The sequence below is a fragment of the Arachis ipaensis genome, chromosome B05 (assembly GCF_000816755.2).
Source record: "Arachis ipaensis cultivar K30076 chromosome B05, Araip1.1, whole genome shotgun sequence".
Taxonomy (NCBI): Eukaryota; Viridiplantae; Streptophyta; class Magnoliopsida; order Fabales; family Fabaceae; genus Arachis; species Arachis ipaensis.
Genome location: NC_029789.2, coordinates 29,907,883 through 29,920,725, shown reverse-complemented (window position 1 = coordinate 29,920,725; position 12,843 = coordinate 29,907,883). Strand labels below are relative to the sequence as shown.

Below are 12,843 nucleotides of genomic sequence, written 5' to 3'. Positions count from 1 at the left end.
GTTACATCCGTTGTTAACTGGAGGCGTCTGATTGTTCAAAACTGTTATGTTGTTTTCATGTTTTGCAACCGTGTATGTTTGTGACAGATTGTTTTTCAGCAAGAAAAACGAGGGGAGCTTTACTTCTCCTTTTCCTTCTAAGTTAGCAATTGAACTAGTTTCAAGTCTTTTTCCATCATTTCATACTTGTTTTGGCATATTGTGGTAGTTTGTTAATGTGTTTGATGCGTTCTTTGCATGAAACAAACTTGATTAGTTCCATCTGTAAGCACCGTATTGTGTTTATAGCATTGATACTGCTGTAGAAATCTATATAAACCTCAATCTTTTTAGTTCCTTTTAGTTATGCCTTAACACATGCTTGGTGGAACTTGGAACGATATATGCTTGGTGAAACTTGCATCCTTCGTAACTCCACTCTTCTCTTTTGCTAGAGTGGTTGCGATGCATCCATGATAGGATTGTGCATGGGGCAAGCTTGGAATTGAAAATCTAGCCGTTAGATTATCTTATGAAATATGTGGAGTAGGGTAACAATGGTGATAAACTGTGGAGATATAAATAGCAAGACTAAGTAGGGGGGAAAAGCATATCAATCATTCTTGCTAGTTGTGATTATTCTAAATATTTTTAAGTTCGAATTTTAAAAGACTGGTGAACTGAAGGAAAAAGGTTGTTGTTCGAATTGTTGATGGTGATGGATAAATGAAATCATAAGTTGCATGGAAAGATTTAATGGGGTAAATGTTCATGAGCAGTGAACCAGGCCTTTGAGATTTGACAAATTGCTGGCAGCTTTAAAAGAAGCAGAACATCCCAAGCACTTGTTCATTTTAGTAAAGAGGGGTCAAAATCCGGCGTCATAGAAATGTCTTTAGGGAAGGATATGGTGCTTAATAACTTTAATATTTTAGGCTGTTAAAAGTTTTAGGCTTTAGCTATAATAAGGTACCCTGCATTGGCCATTATCATCTTTCCCCCCTTCTTTCCTGTCATTGCTTTTAATGATGTTTAAATTATAGTCTCTGCATATGTTGGAATTGCTACCAGTCCTCATGGCGCTGGCTATTTGCAGATCGTGGGTACTATTCAGTGGAGACGGTTACACTTTTGGTGATCTTAAAAGTCCGTTATAGAGATAGAATTACAATTCTTAGGGGAAATCATGAAAGCCGTCAAATTACTCAAGTGTAAGAACATTTTACTCTCTTTTTATGTTTAACTCACTGCAACTTGTGTGATGGATCATGTTTTTAACATTACCTTGCAAAAAGTTTGAGAATAGGTTAATTGTTGCTGCCGTCATGCATTCATTGTTTTTACAACTTGGCCATAGGTGAAGGAAATGTTAATTGTCTTGGTTAGGATCAGCAACTTGGTTTTTGTAACGACGCTATGATATTCTCTTATCTTTGTGTTTCTCATCATTATTCTGATGTATTATTTAGTATCAAAATAAATGAATTTGATGTGCAGATATATGTACTTTGTTGCTAATGGTTTTCATGTTTCTGAGTTTAGATGCTAGAGCTATATTTTTTTTATTACTTTGTAAAAAGAGTTGTGAACTCCATGATGCATACCTTACCAAAAAGAACGTTGGTGCATGCATAGGGTGCTTATGAATGCGGCAAATACCAAATTCATGGTTACACATGCTGACAGCAATTTATTAATGGTTTTTCATAACGTTTCACCTCACCTGCTTTCAGGTATGGCTTCTATGATGAATGCTTGAGAAAATATGGGAATGCCAATGTCTGGAAGTACTTTACCGACCTGTTTGATTATTTACCACTAACTGCCCTCATTGAGAGTCAGGTTTGAGTTAAATATCTTGCACAGTGTTTCCTATTTCTTTATGCCAGTTTAACTTAACTTCCATGCATGTTTCAGATTTTCTGCTTGCATGGAGGCCTGTCACCTTCTTTGGATACGCTGGATAATATCCGTGCCTTGGACCGCATACAGGAGGTTTGTGTGTTATTAAATGGCTATTGCAATTGCAAGCTCTCATGATTTATTTGGTATGACAACATTTTCGATGAAGCTTGTTTCTGAGCTTCAGAGCTATTCTTTTGTGAAAAGCAATTTGGTATAAATTATAGATTATGTGATTGGAAAGTTTTCAAATGTACCCTAACACCGGTCTAATAATCTTAACCGTTGATTTTAATTAATATATATTGTATATATTTTTTATAATTGAGATCAATGGTTAAAATTATTGGAACACTGGTGTACCTGGTATACTTAAAATTCTTCCTATGTGATTTTGTAACTGTTAGTTGTGGTTTATAATAAGCTTGTATTGTGATGGAAATGTTTCACTTCATTTTGGTCACACATTAAGTATTTACTTCAGCATTGTGTGGTTAGGCTCTTAGATTGCTTCATCAGTTGACTGACAGATGTCTTCATGCATTATAGGTTCCGCATGAAGGACCAATGTGTGACCTCTTGTGGTCTGATCCAGATGATCGCTGTGGTTGGGGAATATCTCCACGTGGTGCTGGATACACATTTGGCCAGGATATTGCTGCTCAGTTCAATCATACCAATGGTCTCTCCCTGATATCTAGGGCTCACCAGCTTGTCATGGAAGGGTACAATTGGTGCCAGGTGATTGACATTGTATTTGATTCCGTGTGATTAGTGTGTTTATGTTTAAACATAACCTGTCGCATTCTTTGTATTGACTGTTGTTTTGATGACTCTTTAAGGAAAAGAATGTAGTGACCGTTTTTAGCGCTCCAAATTACTGTTACCGATGTGGGAATATGGCAGCCATACTGGAAATTGGAGAGAACATGGATCAGAATTTTCTGCAGTTTGATCCAGCTCCCAGGCAAATTGAGCCCGACACTACGCGGAAGACCCCAGACTATTTTTTGTGACTTTATATCTCTCTGTTTGTAGTTACTGCTCTGCTGTTACTGTAGATGTGTCTTTTAAGGAAAAAGGGAGTTTCACTGTTAAGTGGAGGTTATCGACAATATAATTCTTTCTACTGGAGCTTTCTTGCTGCTGCTGCTACCTCCATCTTATTTGGACAAAGAAACCTATAGAACTGACACAAGCTTCCAATTGGTATTGTATATTTTTTAGCGGCAATAACTTGGTATATCTTGTTCTGTCATTTTTTTTTTTTGGCAATTAAATCTTAAGTTAGGGAAGGGAGATTTTTGAGGGTTGACTGTCCAATATCCCATCATGTTTATTTGAGATAGTTGATGGTGACAAATGAAAGTGCAGGTGTTTATCTTTACATAATCGAATGATATCACGAGTCCTCTGCTTACTGCCTAGGGGTTTGAGAGGGACGTTGCATCGAGACGGAACTTGCTTTCTTCATTTAGAAGTTAGAATGCTGAGTGTACTAGTTTGCTTTGAATTTATTTGAAATATGTTGAGAAACTTCGGAAAATAGGTTCAAAGTCAAGAAGATTAAAAGGTAATTAAAAGAAAATGTGAAATAGGATAAATGTTCTCCCATATTTTCATTTTCTGCCCAATTTTATTGCAATAACGGAATCACCCTATAATGACAGCAGCTGAAATGATCACTTATAAGCTTGAGCTGAGTTATCATGGAACCTTTTCGTCTTGGGTTTTTTCGGGACTCTTGTAATATAGTCATAATTATGTTTCTAAAATCAACGGTCATAAGAGTTCCTAATGGATGTCAATTAGTTCGGTTGGTACCACTTTAGGTGGTTAGAGACCCCTCACCTGGGGACAGGAATTTAGCCTCTCTTGTAAAACTAAAACAAGAGTTCCCAATGGGTGGAGGTTGCCTAATATTTGTAGGATTCGATTTAAAAATATATATACCCATTTTAGAACATGATCATGCTGAAAGCAGAATCATGAGAAAGAGTCTTTACATTTTACAATGTCGAAGAGACTGAGTGTTATGAAAGGCAATAACGGATGTGAAAACTTTTAATACAGAAATGCGGAGTTTGTTATTTTGATGCGCCATCAAGGCATCAACATATTTTCCCATTGACATCGTCATATTTCTTATCTTAGTACCTAGTGCGAATAAAGTAAACATATCTCATTCATAATACAATATTATAACTATATCTACTATAGCTTCTATTTTGACTTCACAACCAGGCTTTATAATTCTTTTCTTAGTAATCAAGTTGGAATGAATCAAAATATTTAGCAATAATAGAATATTTAGGAACTTTCAATGACATTTGAGTCTTCGACTATAGTGGCAACAGGCAAAGATGCCCATTTAATAAAAAAAAAGAAACAGAACCTAAAACTGTACCACATTGAATAGCTACAAAATACAATGAATATATTTGGTTGCTGCTAAATCCAAACATTTAGCCTATATCAATAATAATATCATACATTTTGACTAGAAAAATGAGCAAAAAATAACAAGATTCAGTGGGGAAGAAATCTCATGAATCATGATACAGAAGTTGTCTATTTCAAAAGCGCGAGTTTGTTTGAGACCTTACAGCTGTATAGCCAGAAACAGAAACCGCCTTCTTCTTTCTCAGGTATATGAATGATCCACTAATGGCCAATAAAAAAAGCATGATCGCCTGTCAATTTTACACAAAAAAAAAGCATGATCCGCTAATGTTCATCATATGTTGTTCAACAAGTAAAAATGCAAAGCAATAAATATAAGTGACAAACAAATTACTACTGTTCAATATCTACATTGCAGTAAATGTGGCTGAACAACCATCTTTTTTCAAATTCGGAGGCCGTTTGCTTGCATTTTGTTTGGCATTATGCATTCAAAAGACATGGTTGAATTTGTCCCGATAAGAAAATCTAAATAAGGTGGCATATAGGAAAAAAAGAAAAAAACCTTATCGTGGTAAAATGACTTAAATTTGCAGCTCAGATCTGATTTCATTGATGAATCACTAAGGGGTAATTCTAAAGCCAAGAGACTATTGATGGCTAAGAAAATGAGATGAATCACAGCAGTGACAGCACATTGATAATCCCCAAAAGTTCTGAATTCTGATAAATAACTATTGCTATATGTCAACGAGTCATAATAGTTTTTTAATCAAATGGGACATTTTGCAAATATGCTGCATAAAATCCTTGACTGCGGTTATAATTGTAATTTCAAGCAATGAACACGATGTTTACTTGAGTGCTTAGGGCTGATAAACACGTAGGAAAACTTCAGACGGAATTATTTGGCAGTAGAACCTGAAAGATGCATCTTATGATCTAAAGAATAGCCCCTTGATTGGAAAATTCAAACATTTACCACTTGAATCCGTCACATAAAAAAGACATTCATGACTGACAGCTTTTCCAGCAGCTCAAGGATAATGATTATTGTTTGATAATTTGTTATTCATTTCGAACACATGAATTTGCAGGTACAAACACTTAGCAGCAGACAAAACAGCACAGGTTAGCCATGTAACATCTTAGTTTCCTTTACTGGATGTGATTATCTGATATACTAGTTCCACTAACTAAACGATTCAATTTTTCCAATCAACCAAGTTCAGAAGCTATTAATCAAATTCAACGTTAATGGAGAGCTAGAACTGAACATTACCTCAAAATTTAGAACTGACAACTTCTCTCCACTAGCTGGGGGTATACAGCTTCTATAAGTGATGTAAGCCTGTGATTTATTATCTGAAGCCGACGAATCATCTAGCAAATGTCTATGTGATTGCGTAGTAGTAAACTCTCCAGAAGCATGTGACAGTTCGTCTGACATTTCGATATTGTTGGAGAATTCAAACAAAGACCGACCTTCACGGGGATTTATTTTCTCTTTTCCCTTAGTTGTGTCTTTGATTTCTAAGCATTTGAATGGAATACGGTAGCCAGTTTCACCGCAACGATATTTCTCATCACCCTGCAATCCCCAAAAGAGCTTCCATATAAAACAAAATCAAAGAGGCCCATAGGTAACAAGAAGGAAAAAGGCTATCCATGAAGAAAGCTACAATCAAACTTAACCACGGGGTTACAACATGTTGGAAATCCTAAGAATCTTATTTCTTTTGAAAGCTTCATAAAACTTCTTAGGATGAGGAACACTGAAGATTATGAACTTGAATAAACATTCACCACTGACCCTACTTTTGCTTTGGCCCAAGTTTTCATGAACAAACGTGTACAAAACGATACACACAATCTCCTCAAATAGTCTTAAATCAACATAAAACCAGGTAGTAACAAAACAGAAACTGAAGCCAGATCTATATTTATTCATAATTTTCACATAGCCTTTATCAATTAGACAGCTTCATTATATATCTAGTTGCAAAATGAAATAACTGTTATTGTAATAACACAGAAAATATTTTAAATCCAGAAGACAAACAGAAACCCTAACCCCTCAATTTGATAAAATTTTTTAAAAAAATGACATTCTATTTAAGAACAACAACAACTATATTACAAAATTGAAAAGGAAAAGAAAATCATTATCTTATATAAGATCAAGATGGAAAAAACGGAACCTTTTCGGAGTAGAGGCATGGAACGCAGGGACCAGAAGGAGTGCATTCAAAGGTAACGTTACTTCCTGAGGGCTTTTCTTTGAAGCTCATAAGAACTCTACCTCTTCGCTCCCCAAACTCATTCCCATTTTGATTCTCTTTGTTGATCCAATCCCTAGCCAATTCAAATACAAAACAAACTTTCCAGCTTTAGCAAAAATTAGATCATATATCAAAGCAATTGTATAAATCAACAATATCGGGTATATTAGGGTGTGTGCGCACTTCGAGCAAAAAACCATGGAAAAAATATAAGAGCTTACGTTTTCTGCGCTGAGGCGCGAAAGGGAGGATCATGGAAGAAAGAGGTGACGAGGAAGAAGAGGAATGGAAGAACCAATGGTGAATTTGCAGAATTCATTGCTTTCAGTGCCCTGTCTTTCTTCTTCTACTTCCCTCCCCTCTCCTCTGTTTTGTTTGCAACGCATTGTCTGTTGCTTTTTTTTTTATGAAATAATTAATTTAAAAAATATTGAGTTAAGTATTTCTATGTAAAAAAAGCATTAGAAATACTAAAAAAACGGGTTAGTGCAGTGCTTGTCAATTTGGTTTGTATTTCAGGAGACCCAAGTTTGACTCCTACACACTGCAATGTATTTTTCTAAATTTTCCAACCCGCATGCTGACGATCAGTTCGTATCGGTTTTTCGATCGAACCGACCGATCCGATCCGATTTTTACAACTATAGTTATTTAATTTATTTTTAATATATATTTTATACTAATAATTAATTTTAATGGTTAATTAATGTACAGCACTACTACAGCTAATAAATCGTAAAATATATATGAGTGGAGTCGGAGAAGATAGTTTAAACTATATTTATATTATCTGTGTTATGGAGGATATCATTTCTATAATTGAAAAAAACCAAAACACAAATGTGGTGTATCATCAATTCATCATATATGATTTTTATTCTTACATAAGAAATGACTCGAAAGGAGTTTAGAAATAGNATAATAATAAATAGAAAATAAGTTATTTTTTTGTCAATTTTTCATATAAAATTTAATAATAATATTTACATGTATTGTTAACTATAATAACATAATTATTTATGCTATTAAAGATATATTTGGTTAGGCCAAAAATGAAATTAGAACAATTTTTAAGAAGGAGTCAATATAAAAATATAATTTTAGAAAAAGAAAAAATTAAAATTAAAAGGGACTAATATAAAAATTAATAACCTTATACATTAAAATTTTTAATTTAGGAGGCCATTGTCTGCTTCCTCAACACTAGCCTCCATATCCCTAGATTAGGCTATTAGTTGTTAGTTAGGTGCAAGTGGTTTCGGTTAGTTATGAACTGATCTTAACTAGTATTTATCCTTTAGTTTTGATTTAGTATTGCATAGAAGGTCTGTATTAGTATAAAAGAGAGAGTTGTACTATTACTGATAACTAATGATGATACATTTCTTTTTCTGATGCAACCAAGATTCCTCAATAATTCATACATGATGAAGCCAAGAAAATCACCACTCAATTAGAAACCTTCAAAACATAGAAACTTCAAGACCTCACTCTCACTACTTGGTTAGTAGCTTCCATGGCTACACCTCTTAAAAATAAAGTTGTACACCTTCATAGTCTGCATGAGGTTTGGTTCAAGATTGATGAGTATTTTCAAACAGTTTCGACTGCAAGAGAACAATGTCTCAAATTCTAACTCAGATCTTGCAAGAAAACTGAGACATCATTTAAATATCTAACTAATATTTACAAAATCGTTGATTATCTATTTACGATTGGCTATGAAGTACCACCAGCAGATCATCTTCAATCCATCATTAATGGTCTTACTGAAGAATATTCAGTCTACATTGACTCTATCATGTCAATATTAGGATCAATCAAAGTAGTTGAGGCAGAAACATTTTTAATTTCCTTTGAAGACATGTTGGAATGATTTAAGAGACCTGCATCAGGAATGTCAGTAGCACATCTAGCACAATCAACACCATCCTTTGAGAATTTTAAAAATAATCATTTCCGGCATCGACGTGGAGGACGAAACAATCAGAAAGGAGGCAGATATATATGGTTTCAACAACAATGATAATAATTCAAGAATCCAATGGCAATTATGTAGCCGCAATGATCATGTTGTTTGGAATTGCTATTACATGTTGTTTGGTAAGGTGTATTTAGCTAGACATGTTATATTTAATGGGTCAATATTTTCATATTTAGATATGTTCTCTAGCAATTCTCAAAATATATGTACAACTTCTAATGTTGATATTGTAGATTCACCAATATTTCATATTCAAAAAGTATCCCTACTGCTCCAGGCAACACTCGCACTACAGAATCTATCATTTTAGATCCTACTCCCTCAACTACAACAGCTAGAACTAGTGAACCAAAAACTATGAACCCTTTTCAGCACATCAAACTGATAATACTATCCCCATCAATGGCATAGGAATCTGTGTTCCATCTGTTGGGAAAATTGAGGTTCAATAAGAATCTATTTAACAGTAAAAGCACTAAAAATAATTTTTTCACAATCTGTGTGATTAAATAGGTAATACCAAAAATACTCTAAACAACAAATATAATGACAGAAATTAAATAATCAGACACCAGAATTTTATCGTGGAAAACCCCCTAAAGAGGGACAAAAAACCCACGGACCTAATCCAGTAAAATCTTCCACTATCAAATAATGGGTACACAATCAGTCTTCTTAGTGGCACTAGGGCATCTCAACAATCAACAAAATACATCATCAAAACTGATGGAATCAACATAAACCCTCCTCAAAGTAGGTATCTCAAATCAGACAAAAGAGAAGACAATACAACTAGCAAGTTATAACCTAATGTTCATCTCTACACAAAAAATAACATACTAAAATTTCATAAAAAATAGAGCAAGTTTACTGATTTAATCAAATAAAAAATGGCATGCTCTTTTCCCCTATTTTTCTTCTCCTCTTTCGTCGATGAAAACTCTCTCCTCTCTCTGTTTGCTTTGTTTCAAAAAAAGAGAGATTTCATTTTCTCTCTCTCCCTTCCCGTGGTTATATGCCACTTTTTATTTTATTTTATTTTATTTTTGTTTTTGTTTTTAACTTGTAGCCCCACTTAGTTGGGGACCCACCAACAAATTTTTCCCTCACCAACTCAAGTGGGGATAGGCTGCTCCACGAAGTCCACCTTCTCTTTGTAGGAATCAAACTTTACTGTAGGTAAACTCTTAGTCATCATATCTAAACCATTATATCATAAGTATGGATCTTCTCAAGTGCATATGACTTCATCTTAAGCGCTTGACATATCCAATGATACCTCACTTCTATGTGCTTCGATCTGGAATGAAACGTCGGATTCTTGCTGAGATGGATAACACTCTAACTGTCACAAAATAACACAAATTTCTCTTGATTGATGCCTAATTCTTGTAAAAATTTCTTCATCCACAAGAGTTCTTTAGAAGCTTCAACAACAACAATGTATTCTGCCTCTGTAGTAGACAAAGCAACACATTTCTAAAGTTGAGATTGCCACGACACAGTCCCTCTACAAAAGTCATCATATAACCAGAAGTAGACTTTCTTGAATCAAGATCCGCAGCCATATTCGCATCTGTATAACCATCCAACCAGGTTGGCTACTCCCAAAGCATAAACAAACTCTGGAAGTACCATCAAGGTATTTGAGAATTCACTTCATTATTTGTCAGTGTTCCTTGCCATGATTAGAGAGAAATCGACTAACAACTCCAACGGCATGAGCAATATCTGGTCTGGTGCAAACCATAGCATACATCAAACTGCCAACTGCAGATGCATATGGAATCTTCTTCATTTATGCTTTCTCTTTCTCATTTGTAGGAGATTGCCGCGAAGCTTGAAATGACTAGCAAGTGGAGTATCACGAGTGATACTCATGCTAAGGATTTTCTTTGCAGGACCCAAATCCTTCATAGCAAAGGATTTTTCGAGTCTTTCTTAAGACTTTCAATCTTCTTAGTATCATGACCAAAAATCAACATGTCATCAACATAAAGCAAGAGAATTATAAAATTACAATCAAAGAATTTCTTAAGATACACACAATGATCAGAAGAAATATTACTATACCCATGACCTTCCATGAAGGAATCAAACTTTGTGTACCACTGCCTTGGTGCTTACTTCAACCCATATAAGCTTTTGTTCAACTTGCATACAAGGTGCTCATTTCCTTTAATCTCAAAACCCTCTGATTGCTCCATATAAATTTATTTATCTATGTCACCATGAAAGAATGCAGTCTTCACATCAAGTTGCTTAACCTCTAAATTCAAGCTAGTTGCCAATCCAAGCACAACTCGAATAAAGGACATCTTCACAACTGGAGAGAAAATTTCCTCAAAATCAATACCTTTCTTTTGCTCAAAGCCTTTCACAACCAATCGATCTTTGTACCTTAGTCATGAGACATTTTCATCTGCTTTCAATTTGAACACCCATTTATTCTTAAATTCTCTCTTACCCTTCGGTAGCATTACCAATTCAAACATATGATTCTCATACAAGAATTTTATTTCTTCTTGCGTGGCCTTCAACCAATCTTCCTTATGCTCATCAGACATAGCTTCCTGGTAGCTCTCTGGCTCCCCAGTCTCAATGTTCATCACATACTCATAAGGAGAGTATTTTTTAGAAGGATGGCACTCTCTAGTAGATCTTCTTAATTCAGGCTCAACTGGTAGTTCAGGTGGAACTTCAAAATCTGGTAAGATTGAGGTGTAGGTTCATCATGCAAATCATCAACATCATTATCAACCTGTACATCTCCCCCATCAATAGGAGGTCTAGTGGAAGGACCAGGTTCATCATCAGCAAAACGTCTAACAGTTATTGTTGGCTTATCTGTCTTCTCAAGATCTTTAATAGTTTGATCTTCAAGAAAAATCACATCTCGGCTTCTAATTATTTTCTTGCTCACCGGATTCCATAATCTGTAACCAAAGTCTTCGTGACCATAACCCATGAAGATACACTGCTTTGACTTTTCATCAAGTTTGGACCTTTCATCTCTTGGAATGTGAACAAACATCTTGCAGCCGAACACTCGCAAGTGACTATAGGAGACATCTTTTCCTCTCTAAACTTTCTCTGGAATATCACCATTTAGTGAAACTGAAGGAGAAAGGTTGATCATATCTACTGCAATCCTCATCACTTTACCCCAAAAAGATTTAGGCAACTTTGCATGAGAGAGCATACATCTGACTCTATCATTGATAGTGCGATTCATTCTCTCTGCAACTCCATTATGTTGAGGAGTCTTAGGAACCGTCTTCTCAAGCTTGATCCCATGTCCTTTACAATACTCTTCAAATGGACCCCTGTATTCACCACCATTATCTGCTCGAACACATTTCAGTTTTATTCCTGTTTCTCTTTAAACACTTGCATGAAAGTGTTTGAAGATACCGAGCACCTGGTCTTTAGATTTCAAAACAAAAGCCCACACTTTTCGAGAATAATCATCAATAAAAGTAACAAAATATGATGCACCACCTAGTGTCTTAGTATCCATAGTGCAAATAGCAGTGTGAACTAAATCTAGAACATGTGATCTCCTATGAGGTCCAGAACTATGAAATGATACTCTAGCATGCTTTCCAACAAAACAATGAGTGCAAGTATTTAAAGTTGTACCTTTCACTGGAAGTAAGTGCTTCTTGGCTAAGACGCTTAGTCCTTTTTCGCTCAAGTGACCAAGACGTATATGCCACAAATCAGAAGAGGAATCATCAGCTACATTCACCTCTTCTTTGCAAAACTTTGCTTGCAACCGGTAGAGAGTAGTGAGACTATTGTCTTCTCTAACAACAATGAGAGTCCCTTTAGTAATCTTGCATTTTCCACTACCAAAGGAAGTATAATACCCCCTCTTAATCCAATGCCTTCACTGAAATGAGATTGAACCGCATATCTGGTGCATGTCTAACATTCTTCAACTGCAACTTGCATCCCATGTTAGTTTCAAGCCACAAATCACCCATACCAATGATATCACACACTCCTTTATCTCCCAATTTGATCTTGCCGAAATTTCCAGCAGTATAAGAAGTGAAAATTTCACGCTTCGGAGTGACATGACATGAGGCACCAAAGTCCATAATTCAAGTAGAATCATCACAGACAAGATTCACAAAATTTTCATCATATGTGATATGAACATCTTCATAAACAATAGCAGTAGTTTCTTTATCACTATCTTTACCTTTGTCTTTGTTTCTTCCCCTTGATTGTTCTCTTTTCAAGAACCTACAATACCTCTTGATATGCCCCGACTTGCCACAATGG

General features: G+C 35.3%; 2 protein-coding genes across 2 annotated transcripts in view; one reads left to right on the top strand and one right to left on the bottom strand.

Moving 5' to 3' along the window:
• The window catches only part of LOC107643459 (serine/threonine-protein phosphatase PP2A-2 catalytic subunit), a 4,276-nt gene extending 939 nt beyond the window's left edge, over positions 1-3,337 (top strand). Inside the window, exons 2-6 of the mRNA XM_021123485.1 lie at positions 1,071-1,190; positions 1,713-1,821; positions 1,897-1,974; positions 2,431-2,622; positions 2,724-3,337. Coding sequence (XP_020979144.1) covers positions 1,071-1,190; positions 1,713-1,821; positions 1,897-1,974; positions 2,431-2,622; positions 2,724-2,897 — 673 coding nt within the window. The 3' untranslated portion in view covers positions 2,898-3,337. The remainder of the gene's footprint in view (positions 1-1,070; positions 1,191-1,712; positions 1,822-1,896; positions 1,975-2,430; positions 2,623-2,723) is intronic.
• LOC107643460 lies at positions 4,161-6,973 on the bottom strand. Its single transcript, XM_016347115.2, has 4 exons — positions 6,788-6,973; positions 6,486-6,639; positions 5,567-5,875; positions 4,161-4,574 (listed from the first exon to the last, which is right to left on the bottom strand). The coding sequence occupies exons 1-4, from the start codon at positions 6,883-6,885 to the stop codon at positions 4,458-4,460; spliced, it is 678 nt and encodes a 225-aa protein (XP_016202601.1). The 5' UTR covers positions 6,886-6,973; the 3' UTR covers positions 4,161-4,457.

Bases quoted from the DNA above. Each gene is read 5' to 3' on its own strand.
- LOC107643460 (XM_016347115.2), bottom strand. From the start codon at position 6,885: ATGAATTCTGCAAATTCACCATTGGTTCTTCCATTCCTCTTCTTCCTC. The intron at 6,640-6,787 runs GTAAGCTCTTAT...TGAATTGGCTAG, and splicing joins CGCGCCTCAGCGCAGAAAAC to GGATTGGATCAACAAAGAGA. The intron at 4,575-5,566 runs GTAATGTTCAGT...TAAAATTGACAG, and splicing joins TGTCAGTTCTAAATTTTGAG to GCGATCATGCTTTTTTTATT.